The sequence below is a fragment of the Balaenoptera acutorostrata genome, chromosome 15, assembly GCF_949987535.1.
Source record: "Balaenoptera acutorostrata chromosome 15, mBalAcu1.1, whole genome shotgun sequence".
In the NCBI taxonomy this organism is placed as follows: domain Eukaryota; kingdom Metazoa; phylum Chordata; class Mammalia; order Artiodactyla; family Balaenopteridae; genus Balaenoptera; species Balaenoptera acutorostrata.
Genome location: NC_080078.1, coordinates 29336981 through 29359716, shown reverse-complemented (window position 1 = coordinate 29359716; position 22736 = coordinate 29336981). Strand labels below are relative to the sequence as shown.

Sequence of the window (22736 nt, the reverse complement as noted above, 5' to 3'; positions counted from 1 at the left end):
CTGAAAAATAAGACATTCTGCACAGACTTAAGTTGAGACTATTCTGTCCTAACTGCGTTTCTATTTAAAAACCATTTCCTTCTACATTTTCCTCTCTTTTGGGTCTCTAGGCCCCTCCCCCACGTTTTTGGATGCTCCATGAGTTGTCATAAGTGACGGGTAATCGTTCTGCTTCATCAGCCAACATGTTTTTCACGCCCTGATCTTGTATTTCCTTGTCGTTCACGCTGTGCTAAAGCCTCTTACACTGCCTGCGACTGTGATTAATTTGCTATGACAGATCCAGCCTTAAACACAAAGCATTTATTACTGGATGTTCCAGAAGAGTCTTATTTTAGCACTCTTTCCCACAGCACACACAAAATTTCAGGGAGGCGGTCACGTTCATTCAAATAACTCAGTTACTTAAGTAAAAGACCTATTTGCAATTTAAGCGACGTATTTACAAAAGAGGAAGTGGCACTTACAAGTAAAAGGGAAGAATTACTGTTGTTAAGCGGTGTTCCCTCTCTAGAAGTTGAGGTGGACAGATCTAAAATAATAAAAAAACTTCAACAGACCTTTTCATTCTAATCATGTAATAAGAACATCAGGGCTTAGTAGCTCACTGTGGCTTCCCACGTTATTTTCCCATCCCAATTCCAAGAAGCTTTCTTGCTCATGATTGACACTTAAAGAGGGCTATGGAGTCTTTCCTCTCCTCTAGAAACCAAGGGCATAAATAACCCTTAGACAAACAAATTTAGATAAAAAGTGATTTTCAGAGACATAAGCTAAGGCAGGGCCTACCAAGTGGGACTGTTAAAAAGACTGAGAAAATAATTCGTATTCAAAATGGGAAAGGAGCCTCTCCTTTTGAAAATATGAAGCAGGAACTCATCATAACATTAAGAAAATCAATAAAGTTCAATTACTTTCTTTTTCTTAGTCTACCACTCAGTTACTTCCTCTCTGCCCTTCTGTCTCCCACAAATTTCAGTTTCTTCAGTTGTCAATCTTCAAATCAATTATTTTGATTTTTATCCCTTTAACCATAACAAAGCCTCACAAAAATATGAAGGTTTTCATTGTTATTGTTTAAAGTATATATGAAGCCTAGGACTACAGACACAGGAGTCAGGCCAAAACCTCAGCAATCCCTTGCAAAACTAAGGCACCAGGCATGCTTTGCTGAGCTCAATGGATGAAGCCTAAAATAGATGGATCTATTATCATTTTAAACACTGATTTTAAATTAGTCTTAACTAAGTATTTGCCTAGTTCAGAATTTAAAAGGATAACCTGTCTTTAAGACCCTTTAGATGGGGTATCCCTTTTTTAGAGAACACATTAAAAGTCATTTCACCCCCCAAAACAACGGACACCCAGCTTAACAAACTATCCTATAAAAAAACCAGTGCCACATACATTCCTACTCTCAGGGCTTTGATTCTTGATCTCCAAAATGGCACAGTTAAGTCCAGGTGAATTTAAAACAGGAGGGTTTAGACTTTAGAGCTACAATGTATTTTCAGCTACAATAAAAATAATTCAAGTACCAACTATCTGGAGTTAGTTAAACAACAGTCAAACCAAATTGTCTTTTTTAGAAAATGAACTGTAACTGTTTATATAAGTGGCTCGAGTCTTACCTCGTTTGGATTCGCTCATTGAAAATGAATTTAGAGAAGAACAGAAATCTTCTAAGGATGAAGTCAAAGGCGGATACAGCTCCGAGAAGGAGGGTGCAGGCGCGTACCTCGCACCGATGGGCAAGGCGCCCAAAAGAGACGCTGAGAAGGGAATGCTCGGAGCGACGCTGGCCGTTGGGAGGGGGCCTCTGACTAAGGCTGATGGCTGGAGAGGAAACAAGACCGGATTAAAGTCCATGAAACTCAGTTCCAAGCTGGCCAAACTGCTTTTAACATCAGCATATAAAAACAAATTACTTCACTGGGTAATTTTGTTACATAACAAAGTTGAAATCAAAATCAAGATTCAGTGGCAGAATCCAAGCTACAGAGCTGATTTCTTCTCAAGCCTACTTTTTAAAAAGGATGGAGGTGTGATGTCTAATATTGCTGTAATCCAAATAAGACGTTCATGGTTCATTTTCAAAACTTCCTTAGGATTCCCTACATGAGAGCTGGCTTCATCAAAGAGGAACTGTGAGGATGTGTGTGGGGCTGGAGTGGAAGGAAGGGTGCTTAAGAGAAGGGAGCTGGAGCAGCCTGGAAAAGTGGGGACCATCTTTCTGGAGATGTGAATGTACAACCTCACAAGAACAAATGGAACGCTACCTTGCCCCTCCCCCACAGAGCGAGGATTTTTGGAGAGTTTCCATGTGCCTTATACTATGATAAATCATATACCATCTATTTAATCCTCCTAACCCTCTGAGATGTATCCTACTAGGGCTGCCACGGTACAGATGAGAAAACCGAGGGACTGAAAGGTGAAATAACCTGCCCAAGATCAAAGTGGTAGGAACCAACCCCCCATCTGTCTGCCTTTTACATCTTCTCTCTGTCAGCTCCACGGGGACATCACTGGTTTCACCCACCCTGGAAACCAGCTTTGAGTTCCACCCCCCATCATCATCCTACTGCTGCCACTATTTTAATATACTTCACGGCAGGAGTCAGTGAACTTTTCTATAAAGGGCTGGATATTAATATTGTAGGCTTTGTGGACTACACGGTCTCTGTTACAACTAGTCAACTCTGTTACTACAGTGTCATGAAATATTTTCATGTGTCTCAAAATATTATTATTATTATTTTTTTTCTTCCAACCATGTAAAAATCTAGAAACCATTCTTAGTCCATGGGCCATACAAAACAGGCAGCAGGCCAGATCAGGCCTGTGGACCAAAGTCTGCTGACACTTGCTTTATGGTATATGGTTATAGGAGAATTATCCTTAAGGAATGAGAAGTCCTTAATCCATGAATTCATTTTGCCTTACATGTCAAATGCCTATTCTTTGTCAGAAAGTTAAATTTACCGTTTCCATAATATGTGATTCCTAGCACATTTCCCTTTTTTATTTAAAGAAATGACCAAATTAGCCAGTTACCACTGGAAAACGACAAAAGTAATTTTCAAGAAACCCAAAACTTACTCTATAGTCAATACTAAAAATATCTAGCAGGTTATACTACGATTAAAAAAAAAAAAAAAAAAGCCTGCCTTCAGAAGAAAGGAGTCACACTGAAATTTACCATAACAGTTTCATTAGTTTCAGGTGCAGAATCAAGGAGGTCATCTATTTCATCTCCAAGGACCATATCTCCATCATCTAAAAACGCTTCCGGCATACTGAAGGGGATCTTTCCTCCATTTGCCAACACTGTCGATGGCAGAGAACTCTCTTCCACTTGCAGTGGCAAAATAGAAGTTAAGGGCATAATGGGAACTGAGGCCAGCTCATTTCCAACTTGGTGAGAAAAACTGGATGCAGGTATAGAAACAACAGGAACTGCTTCTTGCCTCGGAGTTAATAAATCTGTAACATGGATGGACATGTACTCACTTATTTTCAGTGTATTTATGTAATACTAGTGTTAACAGCCAATAATAGAAAAAATGAAGAGCTAGGTGAAAATATGAAAGCAATTATAAAAATAAATAGATACCACAGTGAAAGCAATTCAAATAAAAGAGTACAAGTAATCCTAAAAATAATTTGTTTTGCACAGGAATAGATATATTGACTTGTGAAAACTTCTCCTTCTTTCTCAAAACTGCTGGCCCCCTTTCGGATGGAGCTACAAGAGGGTGGTGAAGCCACAGTGGGTATGGAACAATTGCTCACTGACACCCAGTACTGTCACTCACTCACTGGCCCATCCAGAGGCACAGAGGTGGTTTTTGAAATTACTCTTGTTTTAATACTAATAACCACACAGCAATCTTATTTGACAACACTATAATGTACATAACGTCTAAGGCTGGCACTTTTCAGATTAAGAGAATGTGTATGAAAACGTACCTGGCTCAATATCTTCCACAGAAGAGTTCAAAGCCTAGAAATTAAACCAAATAATAGATGATAGTATTTTCAGGACTCTAAACCATAAAGCAAGCTATAAAACTCACTCTAAGAGAGCAATGCAGGTTCTCACATTTGACCTCCTTCCCATTAAGACAGAAACAAAGAAAACGTGTAAACCTCTGTAATACATGGCGTTAAACGGTGCTGGCCTACTGACACTTGTTTCTTGTGGCCCAGTATTTCTCAAAGGATAGTCAGGAGCCTTCTAGTTCCAGAGGGACTAGTCTAGCCACCACTCTCTCCCCAACTCACAGTGGTATCCTCACAGCTCTAAGAAGACTTACCTTTAAAAAACAACTTGTTAATTATGTTTAACCCAATGACTCCTAAAATTAGTATGTGGCCCTGACCCACTTTTTCTAATAAAACCTAACATCTATTAAAATCCTGTAAAATGCTCCATTGGCCTTCAGGAAATGCTGATTGAGAGTAACAGATATTACTTGAGTTGTTTGTTTTCTTTTTCTAGGGCAGGAAGCTCTGGCCACTTTTGTGTTTCAGGAATAAAAAGGTCTCAAAGGGCTTCCCTGGTGGCGCAGTGGTTGAGAATCTGCCTGCCAATGCAGGGGACACAGGTTCAAGCCCTGGTCTGGGAAGATCCCACATGCCGCGGAGCAACTAGGCCCGTGTGCCACAACTACTGAGCCTGCGTGTCTGGAGCCTGTGCTCCGCAACAAGAGAGGCCGCGATAATGAGAGGCCCGCGCACCGCGATGAAGAGTGGCCCCCACTTGCCGCAACAAGAGAGGGCCCTCGCACAGAAACGAAGACCCAACACAGCCATAAATAAATAAATAAATAAATAATTTTTAAAAAAAGGTCTCAAAATAGACACAAACCAAAAATATTAGAAACAAAACTACTAATGCTTCTATCTTTTCTTCTTCTTTTTTTTGTATTACGATTCTTACAAGAGTAATAACCTTACCTTTGTAGCCCCATCCCCAGGAACTGTTTTTAGTGAGAGCTGAAAGAAAATTAAGAAACTAATTTAAAACCAGAACTGACTCCAAGCTATAAAACAAAACAAAAATACCTTATGGAGAGAACTCCACCTTACCTCAGTTCTAACATATGCTTTTCTTATTTTAAATCCCAATTTCTGAGCTAGTTCTTGAGTTAGTTTTATTACATGTTCATCCTGAAAAAAGTGAGAATATATGATTAGTGGAGGGCTATATTTACTAACTGTAAAGACGAAGAGGCAAAACAGTTCTAACTTATACTCTGTCAAGACACTTGTTTTATGGGCAATTATTCCCAACTGCAGCAGGTGGGTGGCTGGCTGGAAGATGTAACTTTTTAAGGCCATTTCTCTACACAGAATCAATAAAATGGGCTTCCCTGGTGGCGCAGTGGTTGAGAGTCTGCCTGCCAATGCAGGGGACACGGGTTCAAGCCCTGGTCTGGGAGGATCCCACGTGCCGCGGAGCGACTAGGCCCGTGAGCCACAATTGCTGAGCCTGCGCGTCTGGAGCCTGTGCTCCACAGCAGGAGAGGCCACGATGGTGAGGGGCCCGCGCACCGCGATGTAGGAGTGGCCCCCGCTTGCCGCAGCTGGAGAAAGCCCTCGCACAGAAACGAAGACCCAACACAGCCATAAATAAATAAATTAAAAAAAAAAATTAAAAAAAAAAAAGAATCAATAAAATGGTTATGATGTAAACGAATGAACGAAAACATAAACTCCATACCTGAGGCACTGCCAAGGAGCACTTTGCCACAGCGTCATAAGCCTCTTTGTACCTTCCTAAATCACTTAGAGCCTTAGATTTCCGATAGAGAGCTTTGCAGTTACTGGCATTTAAACTGAGGACTGTATCACAGTCTTCTAAAACTTTATCGTGGAAACCCTGGTGAGGAAGACCAAATAAAGTTAGCAATCAAACAGTTCACATTTTGTGATGATGTCTGCCTGCAAATGGAAACAAATTCAGACTTTTCCTTTAAATTGAAAGTTAGTGGTATTATTTGTCTTTTTAAAAATTATTTTCATTATGAAATTTCAAATACACAAAAGTAGAAAGAATATCGTGGCTACCCATGTACCCACCACCCAGACATTTGGCCATAAAATACCCCAGATCTTCAAGAAATAAAACGTTCCAGGTATGGCTGAGGCCCCCAAGTGTCACTCGCCTGTCCTATTTTCCTCGCAGTTGTAGCTACCCCCTTTTTGGAGCTCATTAAAATGTTAAATGGAAATGTAACTCCCAAGCAGCTAGTTGAGAAGGAATATATTATAGAAAACAAATCATCAATGAATGCTCATTAGCAAAGAACTAGGTGACAACATGGATACTTTTCTTAAATTCATGGTTAAATTTTACTGAATGTCTATAGTGAAAATTATAAGCACATCAAAATATTGCTTTCTAAGTTCAGACATGTGAAGAGCTTGTTAACTCTTTTGAAGGCTAACTACACTACTGTTTTGTGCTATAAAAAAAAACAGCTCCTAAGAGAATCTTGACTAAGAAGCAAACTGTCAGCAGAGATACCTGATGGGTACCCTGTACCCATCTGTGAACACCTGTATCTTCCTAGGCTGACTTTTTTATGAGCTGACACCCCCCACCAAAAGCCATACTCAAAAAGGAATCTCCAAGGACCAGTATCTAAGAAACAAATTATTTTTAAATACCTAAGCATTTGGCCAAAGCTGATTTTTCAAAGCTTGAGGCCACTCTAAAAGCAGTTAATTTATCTTTCTTATAAACTGAAATTAGGAAACTGACTTTCGCTAGTATACCATGTTATTGAAAACCTTTTTTCTCTCTAGAAACATTGCTTTAAAAATCACAACTCACCATATTAGAATAGCAAGCAATACGATTTATATATAGTTTTTCAATGATTTCTTTAGGGATTAAAATTTCTTCAGACTTTGCATAATCAGCTATACTCAAAGCTTCTGAATATTGGCTCATGGAGTTGTTCCAATCACGTTCCCGATAAACATCATTTCCTTCATTAAAAAGATTTCTCACAAGAGCACGTAAATATACCTAAAAAGAAGAAAGTAACCACTTGAAACCCTTCAAGGGACAAGTCAGAGTGTAAGCAAATTTTAATTTTTGTATCTAGAACTTCAGAGGAAATAATTTGACAGAGCAACAAGCACTGTCGTAAGAAATTATCAAATCCAGGCCAAGTCACTGCTATTTCAGCTAGGGTTTCATCTTGCTTGCTTTTTCCAAGAAAAAATTCAATGTCTCATTATTAAGAGAAGTGCTGCAAAAGCACCTTGTCAATATTTGTTGACATCGCCAACTCTGTGCCTGGGATAAATTCCTACAAGTGGAATGAGGATTTTAAGGCTTCTGACTAGTATTTCTAAATTGTCTTCCAAAAAGGCAACAACAAGGAATACTTATAGCGGCTTGCTTCAGAGCACCTCCACCAACACGTGTGCACACGTGCGTGAGCACGCACACATAAAATCTACACATTTCTAGGTGAAAAACGGTACCCTTTTTTATTTGCGTATCTGATTACCAGCGAGGTTGAACTTCTCCACATTTTTATGGACCATTTGTGTTTCTTCTTTTGTAAATGTTCAGGTCATTTACTGATTTATGGGGAGGGGATGGCAAACCTTTTTCTTACTGTGTAAGTATACACACTCTTCTGGTAGGGGCAAATGTTCTTAAGTCTCCTTCAGGATTTCTATCATTGCTCTAAGATTTTAAAAGTCCTTTCCTATCAAAGGATCAGATAAACATTCAGCTCTTCTTTGTCTCATTTTACGAATTCACGTCTAAGCTGATGAAAGTAATAAAGAAAACTGTCCAGATCAACCTTTAACAGCTGAGGTGACTTGAGAGACAGGCCGTTTCACCTCCCTGGACCCCAACTGCACGTTTGTAAAATGAAAGGATTGCTCCATGTGATTGCTAGTCCTCATACTTTACAGTTCTACGTCTGTTTGGAGAAAAGGAAGGAAGGAAGGGAGAGACTGAAATGAACAGAGAGGGAGGGAGGGAGGGAGGCAGAGAGAAAGGAGTGACATTCAGAAGCACCACAACCCACAGAGATGCAAAGCCACAGGGGAACTAACGGTCTGCAGAACTGAGGGCCTTTAGTCCGAGACCCAGTCAGCTGGGCTTTCTCTCTAACTAACTAGATTCCTCTCTCGCTCTTTCCCCTAATTATCCAGTCACCTCTTTACTTCTGTTACAACTTCTCTTCTAAGGAAGAACAGAAGATACTCTGCACTCTCCCTCTCAGCATATTCTGTCCCCCTCATTTTCGATGAAATGAAAGGCTAAAAGTAATTGTCAAGGGGCTCAAGAGAAATTAATTCAAAACTACACTAATAGAGGAAAGAAAAAATAAGACAACTGTCCAAGTACGCCGGAAAAAACCAACATTGTCTTATATATACATGGGTCAGCAAACTTTTTCTGTAAATGCCCAGATAGTAGGGATTTGAGGCTTTGTGAGCCATAAGGTCTCTGTCTCAACCACCATGTCGTGAAAGCAGCCACAGATAACACATTGACAAATGGGCGTGGCTGTGTTCCAATAAAACTTTATTTATGAAACAGACAGGGGGCCACATCTGGGTTTGCCAACCCAGGCTACATGTGGCAGTTCACAGGCTACTTGTGGAGTTCTCAAGCAGACCTTCCCAGAGTCCTTACCGCATACTGTTCCTGTGTTCCTGGATACGACAGCGGTGACCTAAGGAGAAGAAACAAATCAATTCTGATGATCAGGCTCTTATCAGGATTTGTTCACCCAGGAGTCATCTTAAAACTGAGGTTCTCATTTTAAAGACCTACTTCTCCTTTACGACCATTATTCACATATAACTGTAGTCATGAAAAAAAAAAATCTAAAACTATTCCTTTGTATTTTCTTGAGTAAGTATAACATTTTCCCTGCAAATCTACTTCTGATTAAAGACAGCCTAATTCTTCAAATGCCGAAAAAGTTTTAAAATAGTATAGAACCACTAGTACTATTTGATTCAATTTACTATAGAACAGAGGGGAAGAATGTCCCCTTCCCAGGAGGGACAAAGAGGCCTTTCTGCCTGGACATGGCCACCCGGGCTGTGGTCCTGTCACTGACGTGCTTCATGAAGGCCAGTTAGAGACCGAGCTTCTTAACAGAAAGAGTGCGATCACAAAAGCCCTGTGTGCTGACAGATGTTGATTTTCACTCATCAGAACTGTTCTTACGAGATTAGGTTCAAATTCCTCAGTCTAACATTTTAGAGGATACTTAAGGATTTCAGCCCTAAAAATCAGCTACAGCAAGATCCACTTCAGAACAGAAAGAAATCAAGGTCCAAGAGCAGAAAATACTGCTGGAACAAAAATATCTAATTTCTAACCCAAAAGAACAGGACTTCTGAAACATAACTAAAGGTTTCCTAATCCCTGCTACATGCAGAGCCACACCAAAAGGAGTTACTTCATGACGAGAACATGAGGCATGCAGTGAGCCCTTACTGTATAAACTGTAGTCCTTCCTTAATGTTCTGCTGCCTTTTTCTTCTCTCCTCGGACACACTGGACATGTTATCCCCCACATCCACTTTCTAAAGGAGAAATCTGGAAAGAAACAGGCAAGAAATTACACAAGGCACGGGGCTCCTGGACCCCAGTTAAACACCCATAATCTAGGTCTTGTCACACGCTTAGCTGTGGACACGTCCATCACCGCCGCCTTGACTAGGGTCCTGGACGCCGAGGACACCACCTGAGTCGTGTCTGTGGTCCCCACCGTCTCGTGCGCCACGAGCAGAGGGCTTCCACACTCCGCTCACTCCCCTTAACAGCCGCGCAGACGCTGTCGCTGTTGGCCCCTCCTAAACAATCCCCGCGCTAAAGTCACCTCTCTCTCCCCATTTCACCTTCCTTCCTTCGACGACAGGTTTTGTTCCCGGCCTGTCTCTACGCACGCGGAAGCAGCCACGAGAACAGTCCTGACCTTGTTCTGCTTCTGGAAGCTTTCCAGAAGCAAAATGGTTTCACGTCCGCTCGCCTCTGAGGGGTTTTGACTTCCTTGTGAGCAGAGTCTAAACCTTATCTGTGTTTTTTTGAAACAATCCTTCTTCGTACAACTGACAGAATAAGGATCTAAGTGAAGTTACATTAATTGGAATTTTCTGGAGGGTAAGGGTTTACCTTCGATGTAACACTGGCAAATGTTAACACCGTTAGTATTTTTTTTTTTTTTTTTTTTTAAATTTTATAGCTACTTTATTTATTTATTTATTTATTTTTTGGCTGTGTTGGGTCTTCGGTTCGTGCGAGGGCTTTCTCTGGTTACGGCAAGTGGGGGCCACTCCTCATCGCGGTGCGGGGACCGCTCTTCATCGCGGTGCGCGGGCCTTTCACTATCGCGGCCCCTCCCGTTGCAGGGCACAGGCTCCAGACGCGCAGGCTCAGTAGTTGTGGCTCACGGGCCCAGCTGCTCCGTGGCATGTGGGATCTTCCCAGACCAGGGCTCGAACCCGTGTCCCCTGCATTAGCAGGCAGATTCTCAACCACTGCGCCACCAGGGAAGCCCAACACCGTTAGTATTTAACCTGACTAGTCGACGCTCATTAAGCAGCTCCCAGGAAGCAACGGGAGAACCACAGAGAAGAGATCTCGGATAAAACATCGTCTCCCAATGTCCTAAACTAGGGTTTCTCAACCTCAGCCATTCAGGCCAGATAGCTCTCTAGTACGGAGGGCCGTCCTGTGCACTGCAGGATGCTGGCGGCATCCTGGCCTCTACCCACTGGATGCCAGCAGCACCTCCTCCCCTCAGCTGGGACAAACTAGTGTCTCCAGATATTGTTAAATGCCCCTTGGCGGGGGTGGGGAGGGGCTGGGGGGTCCACACAGTCACCCCTGGATGAGGACTACTGAGAGCTAATGCTGAGAGGACATCGTGTCACATAAACCATGTATTTGGACCCATGTGACAGGGAAATGGCACCCGTGTTTCAAGTACGGAGCTGAAATGTTTTCATTTCATTATTGCTTACCATTTGTAAGCAAGTTTTATTTTTAAGTCTACCTTTTTTCAAAGTGTAGAGTGGGGAGGGAGGCTGGAATACCCTGGAGGCTCATAACTGGTGCTAATACTTTTTGTCTTTTATTTTTTCTCCTTCCAGTTTCATTGAGATTATCATTGAAATACAGCACTATATAAGTTTAAGGTGTAAACATAATGATGTGACTTACACACATCATGAAATGATGACCACAATAGGTTTAGTGAACATCCGTCATCTCATATAGATACAAAATTAAAGAAATAGAATAAAACATTTTTTCCCTTGTGATGAGAACTCATCTACTCTCTCAACAACTTTCATATATATCATACAGCAGTGTTAATTATATTTATCACATTGTACATTATATCCCTAGCACTTGTTTATCTGATAACTAAAGTTTGTAGCTTTTGCTTTTTGTCTTTTAAATATTTGTCTTTTAAATATTTGTCAGTTCTAAATATTTTGATCTTGTATCTAAAAGTTGGTTACTTTACTTAAGTATTGCTATTTACACGTGTATCTGGTATCTGCCTTAAAATACTATGTTTGAAATTATCCAGAATTAAAAGTTTAAAAAGCCCGTTATACTGAAGTAAAACAGCATTGTTTCTGGAATTTGTTTTTAAGATCGTCTAGCTTAAAGGGGAGTAAATGGGTGGGCATGAAACAAGAGTAGCAAAAACATGGGACACTGCTCTAGCTGGATGAGGGGAAGGTATGTGGGGTTCATTCTGTTCTTCTACTTGAACATGTCTGGCCATTTCCATAATAAAAAATTTTTTAATTCATATGTATGAATACTTACAAGGTTCTTTAAAGAGGCACTATTTCTAAGAGAAAAAAGATGGGAAATTAACTCAATGCCTGTCAAAAAGGAAATGGTTGGGGCTTCCCTGGTGGCGCAGTGGTTGAGAATCTGCCTGCTAATGCAGGGGACGCGGGTTCGAGTCCTGGTCTGGGAAGATCCCACATGCCGCAGAGCAACTGAGCCCGTGAGCCACAACTACTGAGCCTGCGCTTCTGGAGCCTGCGCTCCGCAACAAGAGAGGCCGCGACAGTGAGAGGCCCGCGCACCGCGATGAGGAGTGGCCCCCGCTCGCCACAACTAGAGAAAGCCCTCGCACAGAAATGAAGACCCAACACAGCCAAAAATAAATAAATAAATTAATTTTTTTAAAAAAAGGAAATGGTTGAATAAATTGTGCTGGAGGGAAAAAAAGGCAAAGTGCAAGTGTCCACAGTAAGACCCTGTTCTGTTATTTTAAAAGGGGGTAGGGGTATATATTCATATTTGCTTGTGTATACACAAAATAGCTCCAGATGGGATCACAGAAAGCTACAGCAGTGAGAGAAACCCAGGGGTTCAGGGAAAGGGGTGGGACAGCGTCTTTTCACTGCAAACCTTTAAAACTTCTTTTTTTAACCTTGTAAACAAATGATATCTGGGAAAAGAAATAAAGTATTAAAAGAAGTCTACGTAGCTTCTGAGCCCTTCCTTAGAAAGATGACTTACTGGGTCACCCAGCCTTTTTCTTCTATTTTACTTAAAACAGAGTCAGAACCTTAGAGCTCAAAGGCACCCAGAGGTGCACTTGGGGGTCCAGGGCGGTCAGGCCAGAGGGACTGGGACAAAAGAAGTGAAGCCAAAGACAAGAAGCATCCCCTCTCCTTCCGTGAAGGACACACATCTCCCAACCCCTGTCTGGTGGGGTGGGGAATTAGTTTGAGGTTCACTCAAAAAGTAAATCTGTTGGCTCAGAAGGAACTCCGGGGTAATGATAATCCGCCAGGTTAAGAGCCTTAGAGCTATTTCTCCAGAAAGTGCTCGAAAACCTTGAACCTTGGCCTCTTAAGGACAAAGGGCAGGTGGAAGAGAGCTGACAACTCAAGCAAGTGATTAAGAGAAAATAAGACGCAGATTCTTAACAGCATGAAATACTATGCCTCCTTTAGATGTTTAAAGATTTGAAGACATAATATCAGGTGACGTTTAAATATAATATGGCAGGGCATTTCATGTTCTGTAGATTTTCCCCCTAAATTTTATTATGAAGAATTTTACACACACAGTAAAATTTTTTTTACAATGAATAACATATACCTCTATACTACCTATATCCTACAATTAATATTTTGCTATATTTATTACATCTGCCCACACTTCCGTCCATCTACCAACCCAATTTTGGTAAACTGTAAACTGAGTTGCAGACATCAATTATAATTTACCACTAAACACTTCAGCATACATATCATTACCTGGGGTTCCACATTTGTTTACAGTTTTTTAAGGTAAAATGCACACAATTTAAGGCAACTTCTAACAAACGATACACTCATGTAACCCAGACCCCGGTGGTGAGACACACCATCACCATCACTCCAGAAAGTTCCCTCAGGCCCCTTCTCTAGCCAATCCTTGCCCCACCCCCAGCCCAGGAATCACTGTTCTGATTTTTTTCCACCATAGATTAGTCTTACCTGTGAAATAAAGCCTCCCCACCCCCCCATCTCATTTTAAAAGAAAACGATAAAGGCTTTATACACCATCTTATTTTCAGATCCAGTCAACAAAATCTGGCCTCAATTTTCAAGTGAGGAAGAATATGATAAAAGTTAATCCAACAATCACTTTCCTTCTTCAAATTCAGCAGCACATGACAGGTGTCCACTGTCCCCTCAAAACAGGGGCTTCATCTCCAACTGACCTCTAAACGTGAGGGCCCTGGGGCATCATCAGACCCCCCCCTTCCCCCAGGCACTCTCTCCCCTCAGGGACCTCCTGCTCTGCCCAGGTGTTAAATACACTCATCTAGGGCCCAACAAATCCCCACGTCTGTCCCCTGGCAGAGCTTCCTAGACACCCTCTACCTGGTAGTTCTACTTGGGTGTCCAGACATCACACACTGTTCGGAGAGCAGGAGTTTAAATATTATGACAGCGAAAAGCAACGTCGCCTTCCCAACCCTGTCATTCAACCACCCAATTGCCCTGTGAAGGCAATCAATCAATACCATTGTTACCGATCTGTTACGTGTCCTGACAAAGACACTGTGTGAACCAAGCTGTATCTTGATTGTAATGGTAGTTACGTGAATCTATACATGGGATGAAACTGCACAGATACACACACATACACACACAGGCGTGCGCACGCACATACACACACGAGTGAATGTAAAACTGAGTCAGGTCTGTAGTCGGGGTAACGGTATTACATGAATGTCAGTTTCCTGACGTTGCTATTGCACTACAGTTAGGCAAGATGGCGCCACTGGGGGAAGCAGATGGAAGGGTTCATGGGATTCTATATACGACTTTTGCAATTTCCTGTGAGTCTATAATTATTTCAAAATAAAAAGTTAAAAATATCCTGTGCATACGTTATTTTTTATACAAACTGGGGCTCCTAACGTGTTCTGCACCTTGCTTTTCTCAATTGGTACCTCGTATCTTGAAGGTCAGTCCATATCAGCACGTATCAAGCTGCATTACCTTTAACAGCCGTGCAATGTGCTCCGTGATATGGCCGCACCATAACATCACCAGCCCCCGAGTCATGGACATTTTGGTTGTTTCCAATCTTTAAAAGTTCACCAGGTACACAGAACATTTCATATATGCATATCTTCAAAGAATTTCCGTAGGATGAAGGGTATGTACATTTCTTTATTTTGCCAGCTACTGCCAAGTTTTACCAAATGACCCTACCCACCACCAGTGCACAAGGGTTGCTATTTTACCCCTCCACCAAGAAATTATCAAATGTTTCCATCGCTGTCAGGGAGATGAGAAACAGTGTGACAGCTGTGGTTGGGGTCCTGCTTGTTTTAGTCTATCATTAGTGAGGCCGAACACCTCTTCAGATTTGAGAGCTGTTTGCACTTCCTTTTCCACGAACTGTTTCATTTCCTTCACCCATTTTTCTTCCAGGCTGAGCTTTTCGGACCTATGGAAGTTCTTTATGTGTTGAGGAAAGCAGTCCTTTGTGATGTTATCATTATTTTCTCCAACGTGATGTCAATCTTTTGACATTGGTTATGGTATTTTTTTTTTTTTGGCTGCATCGGGTCTTTGCTGCTGCGCGCAGGCTTTCTCTAGTTGCAGCGAGCAGGGGCTACTCTTCATTGCGGTGCGCAGGCTTCTCACTGCGGTGGCTTCTCTTGTTGCGGAGTACGAGCTCTAGGTGCGCGGGCTTCAGTAGTTGTGGCACGTGGGCTCAGTAGTTGTGGCTCGCAGGCTCTAGAGTGCAGGCTCAGTAGTTGAGGCACACGGGCTTAGCTGCTCCACGGCATGTGGGATCTTCCCCGACCAGGGATGGAACCCGTATCCCCTGCATTGGCAGGCGGATTCTTAACCACTGTGCCACCAGGGAAGTCCTGGTTTTGGTACTTTTTGATAGAAAAAGTTTTATTTTTAAGTAGCTGAGTTTATCAATACTTATTTTTATGGCTTCTGGATTTTGACATACTCAGAAACGCCTGCACCACTCTGAGATCATAAAATAATTCTCCACATTTTCTTCTAGTATTCTCACTATTCCATTAAAAAATTTTTTTTTCTTAAACTGGATACGTGTGTGTGTGCGCGTGTGTATTTCCCTCCCAAATTAGCTACGAGTTGCCCAAACACCATTTACAAAAAGGCCTTCTATCCTACACTGATATGCATAAGGCCCATACAAAATTCTGGGTCAGTTTGTGACCTTTACTCAGCGTTTTAAACTAAATGTCCCGGGCTTCCCTGGTGGCGCAGTGGTTGAGAATCTGCCTGCTGATGCAGGGGACACGGGTTCGAGCCCTGGTCTGGGAAGATCCCACATGCCACGGAGCAGCTGGGCCCGTGAGCCACAATTGCTGAGCCTGCGCGTCTGGAGCCTGTGCCCCGCGACGGGAGGGGCCGCGATAGAGAAAGGCCCGCGCACCGCGATGAAGAGTGGCCCCCGCTTGCCGCAACTGGAGAAAGCCCTCGCACGAACCGAAGACCCAACACAGCCAAAAAAATAAATAAATAAATAAATAAATAAGAAAATCCTTTAAAAAAAAAAAAAAACAAAAAACTAAATGTCCCCTAATCCTACGCCCTCCTCCCAAGACTAACCTTTTGCCCAAACTTACCTTCTTAGTACTAAAACCACCTTCTGGCCAATTGCTCAAACCAGAAACCATTCTCTCACCACATCCAATCAATCCACCGACAAAGGCTCTATCAGTGATACTGTCAAAAATACATGCAGGACACCCCAAATCTGTCAGTTCGCAAACCTCCTCTGCCACCTCCGCCTGAGCCACAGGTGGATGTCGAATACCCTCCTCTCCCACCTCTACTCTCAGCTCCCTATTCTCTCCACTGTCCCCTCCCCCACGCAGTTCCCACACTAAACTGAAAGGAATGCTCTTTAAAAGCACAAGTCGGTTATTACAGCCCTGCTTAAAATCCTCTGCCAGCGTCCCCTGCGCACTCAGAATCAAATCTAGACTCCTGACTGTGACGCCGCCCTCACCCAGCCGTTCGCACTGGCCTTCTTCCTGTGGGTTCCTGGGATGAGTCAAGGGCTCTGTGCTTCTGGGACCTCGTGCCTGCTGTTCCCTCTGCCCCCCGACACTCTCCCCAGATCTGCACGGGCCTTTCACCCCAGAGTCTTGGCTTCAGTGTCAGCTTTAGAGGCCGTCCCTCCCCCCCAACTCTGTCGCCACACCCCACTCTCACCCCATCATTCCCTTCCAGGGGCCCCCTATCTTTCTTAGTCCTCATCACCTTACTCACTCTCTGGGTCCAAGTCAATGAAAACTTGAATGAAGAATGAATGAAGTGGCCAAGCATAAAGACAATGCTCTGTACAAAGTACCTGGGTACAGCCGTTCACTCAAGGCAAGCGTGACAAACCAAAGGATGGGGCCAAGAGGATGTGACCAGACGCCAGCAGGGCCGGCTGAGGTGGACCCCACCTCCTTAGGGAGCAAAGCAGGGAGTAAATCAATAGGGTGGGAATCAACCAGAGACAGTGACAGAGAAAAACCTGAAACCGTAAGCAGCTCAAGGAATGCGGTGAAGGGTTTCATTCATTGCCAACAGGGGAAAAGCAAGTCAGCCACACCACCTCCTCCTTAAACAAAAAGGAAAAGAGATGGGGGTGGGAGCTTTGAACAGTAAAAATAAATAAATAAAATATGTCAGAAACTCAATTAGATAGGAATTTCATTCAATTAACTAAACTCTTACAAGCTGGAACATACATCACCTTCCTGGAATCAGCTGATTTTAAGTTTGTTACTCACTCTGAAGCTTTACAGGAGCAAAGGTCCCCTGGTTCTCCAGTATAATTCCTTACATATTTATTCCGTACTTGTTAGGTGGAACTCATTATAGTGAAGTCCAGTACAAAGCTATAACTAAATGATGAAATGCTAAACCATGAAATTTTGGCCTTACATGGTAACTTCATAAACTAGCTCCCCTTATCAGAAAACACCAAGGAAACGAAATGTGACTACAATATCCGGTAGAGATGGAAATAATAGCTAACACTGAAGCCTCTTAGTGGACGCCGGGTATTGTTCGAAGTTCTTTACACATATTAAATCATCTAATCCTCCTAAGAACCCTGCGAGGTAGGTACTTAAGAGGAAACGGAAGCACAGAGAAGTGACGCAAACAGTCCAGGATCACACAGCCTGGAAGTGGCCGAGCCGGCCAGGCTGGCTCCGAGCCTGAATTCCTATCCACAGAGCAATTCCGCACCGCGAGTGCCAGGAGGTAGAGCACGGCTATGCTGGCCCTGGGCTGGGCTCTGAAAAACACATGCAGCTGCGACAGACAGGTGGGCACTTCAAAGCCACTCGAGAGGAACAGGACAAACACACGTCTGTGCACACGCAGGCACACACGATGACGTGTGCAAGGGACATGATTTAAAGCAACTCAGACAAGCAGAGGGTGTCCACAGCGTGGACACAGGGAGTTAGGATAGCACTCCGGGGCCAGAGCTTTGAATGGAAATACGCTCCGCCCACAACATCACGTGTTTAGATGCAAGGAATAAATATTAAACAGCCTTACTTCTGAGACACCCTCACACAGGACCAGAGAAGGTGCCCCAGGGAATGCAGCACAGTGCCTGTATTTTTGCCTAAAAAGGTATTCCTAAGTTTCAAGTGAAAAATTATAATTTCCAGTCTGTATTCAATGCTACCCTCAGACTCAAGCCTGTCATGGTAATGGCATAAACAAACACGCACACAAAGTAGTTAAAGTTCCTGTCACCCCAGCTTGCAACAGTGTTCGTTCACTCTGGTAACACTTAACAAAAGCGCGTGGATATATTACATCCCTCAGTGACCACGAACCCAGGGAGGGAAACATTATTACAGATTATTACAGATGTTCTAACACTTTCTTGGAACACTCAATCTCCTACTGGATACTTTATGAGGCAGTTTTCCCCTTTTACTGAAAATGAAACCCCCATGATGAAGGCTGTGCTAAACAACATCAAGAAGGAAATTTCATATTTTTGCCACACTCCCACCCCTGCCCCCAAGCTATCCATTTTGAACTTGCTGTCAGATATAATAACATGTGCCGGGTGCCCCTTATAGGGCCCAGCCCTCCTAAGGCCCAGGGAACATCTCACCTCATACAGGAACCCTGTATGGGAGGAATGAACAAGAAAGATGTGAAATCTTCCAAACAGCCTGCCCAGGGGCGCCCCGACCCTGGGTCAGTGACACGTCCAGGACTGCACAGGAGGTATTCTAAAGTGCCAGATTACTCTCCTGCTCCAGACTCAGGTATTCTAATAAAATACAAAGGTTCCACTTCCTTATTTGTGAAACAGAAAAATTTCTGCCTCTCTCTTACTGCATCCATTACCTGGTTCCCAAAGCTTTGAAAGGTATGTGGAATTAACAGTAATAAATTAACTAAAAACACATCGTTAAACTCATAATAAAATTAAAAAGCAAATTTCTTGTTGGGGCAAAACCTGATAAGGACAAGTGGCCTTGTTCCTTTATATCAAAGAAAATTTTCACCTCCACTTAATATGCTTCGTGTGTGTGTGAATTAAAACAAATGTATTGGGACTTCCCTGGTGGCACAGTGGTTAAGAATCCACCTGCCAATGCAGGGAACATGGGTTCAAGCCCTGGTGCGGGAAGATCCCAAATGCCACAGAGCAACTAAGCCCGTGTGCCACAACTACTGAACCTGCGCTCCAGAGCCCGCGAGCCACAACTACTGAGCCCGCATGCCTAGAGCCCGTGCTCCGCAACAAGAGAAGCCATCACAAGGAGAAGCCCGCACACCGCAAGGAAGAGTAGTCCCCGCTTGATGCAACTAGAGGAAGCCCGCGCGCAGCAACGAAGACCCAATACAGCCAAAAATAAATAAATAAAATAAATTTTAAAATGATAATAAAAATAAAACAGATGTATTGTCACAAGCATAAACTTCTAAACTTCTGGATTAATGTTTTACTATTTCTTCCCCCTAAAAATACTATCTAAAGTTTTCCTCTTGATTTGTAAACACATCACACTTTGGAGAAAACAAATTTCACTTCCAATCCTAAGATTCTGGAGAAAAAGTATTTTCATTTAAAAACAAAAAACAAACCAAAAAAACCCTCAAGATATTATCTGGAAGTCAAGTCTCCACACATCATACTTTCTCTCGAAAGCCCTTCTAGAGTAACCAAGGCAACAGAACACAGACATATTCTGTTTCTACCTTGTCCTTTATTGGAATGCTCACAACTTTCCAAAAGTCACTCTCACCATTCCTAAAGTTGAGGATCTACAGTAATTGATTCTCTCCCACTTAACATTGATTTAACCCTCCCAAACTGGCAAGTTTTACAGTTAATCAAAATTAAGAATTAGGGGACATATGGTTGACAACCACCATTTTTACTGGCAAAAACTGACAGCATCTGAGGGCTGGGAAGGGAAAAGGGTGTAGGTCAGGGTATGACGAGCGCCCAAGAAAAAGCCACAGTAACTTGGAGGAAGGCATTTAGGTGGCAGAGGCCCTGAAAATTAACATGCTCTTTGCATCACACACACAAATATTGAAAATACTCAGCTTCGATAGCTCATGATCTGATTCTGAGTCGAATCTTACACAACTATTTCCAGACTACAATACACAGCAGATAGACATTTTTTTCAACAAAGAAAATTCTGTCCACTAATTTAAATTATTCTGCAAATTAGAATAAGATCCTCATTAAGCAATCAGCTCAACAGTTCAGTTGAGGGTGAGAAGGAAGAAGCAGGGGGCTCCTTGAGAGGCTAAGAGAGAGGAGGCCACATGCCATCAGAAAAGCAGTTAAAAATAAGCAGATGGCATAGGCTCCCAGCTACCCCTGCCCCCATTCTGATGCTCTGGCTGAACACTGTCCAATAGAAATATAATGCGAGTCATATATCTAATTTTAAATTTTCAAGTAGCCATGTTAAAAAAAATGAGTAAAATGAAACCAGTGACATTAATTTTAATATTTACATTAACCCAATATGTTCAAAACATTACCATATCAACCTGTACGATTTAAGCAGAAAAAAATTACGAATGAGGTATTTTACTTTCTTTTCCTTACTAAGTGTTTAAAATCAGGTGTGTCTTTTCACTGGGAGCGCATCTCCATTGGGTCTAGCCACATTCCAAGCGCTCAGGAATCCCTTGCGGTCAGTGGCCACCTTCCTGGGCAGCTCACATCGCCTTTAGGCAGACTCTTGGTTCTTAAATACCTAACTACATATGGGGGGACGGGGAAAATACACCCAATCAGGGTGTAGGCGCAACCTCTCGGGACCAGCCGGAGCTTTCCAGCTGGACCACACCCCTGCAATGACCGTCCCCAACAGGAAATTCACGCTAATGGGAACTGACAGGTCTTCATTCTTTAAGGGTGGGGAAAAGAAACCTAAAGCCCGGCCGTCTCCGTATCCACAATATAAGACAGGAAACCATTCGCCGCGCGTCCTAGACGTGCGCCCCGCGCAAAAAAAAAAGGGGGGGTGGTGGTGGTGGTGGGGAGTAACCCGAAATAAACGAGCCAAGAGCCCCGCGAGCATCCTGCCCGCCCCCAAACCCAAGGTACTGAATTAGGGGTCCTAAATCACCGGAACAGATACAAATAATGGGGAAAAAAAAATCCTTTTTTTTTTTTTTTTTTTTTTTTAGTTAACCAGAGAGGAGGTATTTTGCCAACGGAAACGCATGCTGGGACGGAGGGAGAGGCAGCCCTCTGCGCCCCACTTGGCGGAGACGCGCCCCCAGGGTGAGCCCCGCACCGCCCCCAGGGAGGGAGGGCACCGGGACCCGCCCGCCCCCGTCGACTCGCCCGCGGGGCCCGGGCGGCGGCGCGCGCTCGGACCGCCCCTCCGCCGGGGCCGCGCGCCCTTTGTGGCCGAGCCCTCCGCCCCTAGGGCCGCCGCTTCGCCGCGGGGGGCCAGGCGCGCCGCCCCTCCCCCGCCCGGCGTCCGTTACCGACCGCGCGCGAGCACGAGGCGGCGGCGGGCGCGCGCCGGGCGGGGGCGCCGGGCAGGGGGTCGAGGTGGCGCGCGGGCCAGGCGGGCGGCTGGGCCCGGCGGCGCCCACCTACCTGCGGGGACGGCCGCGCCGGCGGGCAGGCAGCGGCGCGCGGTGAGCGGGCAACGGCGGCGGCGGCGGCCTGGGCGCTTGCTCGCAGCTTCCCGTTGCGACCGGTGGTGGCGGTGGCTCCGCTGCCCCCGCGCGGCGCCCTCTGGCGGCCGGAGGCCGCGCCCGCCGCTCGGGAGAGGCCGCCATTGGCTGCGCCCGCGAGCGTCGGCACCGGGGGCGGTGGCGGCGCCACGTCGGGCCGGGCGGCGGCGACCCTCAGCTCTGGGCTCCGGGGCCGCCCCTGAAGCGGGCGCACGGTCCCAGCCGGGCTGGGGCCGCGGGGTGGAGCCAATAAAGGGCCAAGCGGTTCCGGGACGCACCCGTCCTGAGAACTGATTGGGGCGGACATGCAATTCAAATTGATGGGCGCCGTGGGTGTTTTTTCTCGGCAGCGGCCCCGGGGCAGAAGAGCAGGGAGTTAGAACAGCGTCTAACATGGAACTGACCTAGTTTCGGGTGTCGGGAGGCCTCCCCTGAGATACTGTTTATTTAGCAAATCCTTATCGGGTACTTTCTACTCTCCCAGTTGTAACTCTGTGGAGCCTCCGGGCAACCATTGTTGTCCCCTTTCCCGCAGATGAGGAAGGGGAGCACGGAGCTCCGTGGCAGCTCTGCGATGGACCCTAGAGGGCCTGACTCCCTGTCCTTCAGACCCCCCGCCCCCCAAATGTCACCTCATACACCTGTATTTTCAACAGCCAACTGTGCTCGGGGCTCAACAGCGGGCAGAGTCTCTGCCTCATAAGGGGTTGGGGGGGTGGCGGTGGGGACCCACAAGGATGCAAAAAAAAAACCGTTTCGGGCAGTGAAAACCAAGGAGACTAGATCAGGGTAATGAAACCATGATGGGAGGGCTCCACTTAAGGTGGGATGAGTGAGGGCGCGGTGGGGATCTGAGAAGGTGACAGCCGTGCAGAGACGGAGAATGTGCTCCAGGAAGAGGGAAGGTCAAGTGCAAAGACCCTGAGGCTGGAGCTTGGTGCCTGGGGAACAGGAGGGGCCTCTTTGGTGGGTGTTTTTGAGGGGAGAAAGTTCTGAGTGACAAGAGA

At 44.5% G+C, this 22736-nt stretch overlaps 1 protein-coding gene across 2 annotated transcripts in view; it reads right to left on the bottom strand.

The window, feature by feature from the left end:
- ZC3H7A (zinc finger CCCH-type containing 7A) overlaps nt 1-21826 on the bottom strand; it is a 35372-nt gene extending 13546 nt beyond the window's left edge. The window contains exons 1-11 of one of the 2 annotated variants that reach the window (XM_057528945.1): nt 21650-21812; nt 9497-9598; nt 8681-8720; nt 6845-7042; nt 5729-5887; nt 5095-5175; nt 4963-5001; nt 3973-4006; nt 3203-3486; nt 1632-1836; nt 468-532 (exon numbers count right to left, since the gene is read on the bottom strand). In XM_057528945.1, the coding sequence (XP_057384928.1) occupies nt 468-532; nt 1632-1836; nt 3203-3486; nt 3973-4006; nt 4963-5001; nt 5095-5175; nt 5729-5887; nt 6845-7042; nt 8681-8720; nt 9497-9564 (1173 nt within the window). In that variant the 5' untranslated portion in view covers nt 9565-9598; nt 21650-21812. Of the gene's footprint in view, nt 1-467; nt 533-1631; nt 1837-3202; nt 3487-3972; nt 4007-4962; nt 5002-5094; nt 5176-5728; nt 5888-6844; nt 7043-8680; nt 8721-9496; nt 9599-21649 lie in introns of both variants that reach the window. The other variant, XM_057528946.1, reaches the window with a different exon arrangement.
- Between the last annotated feature and the right edge of the window lie 910 nt (nt 21827-22736).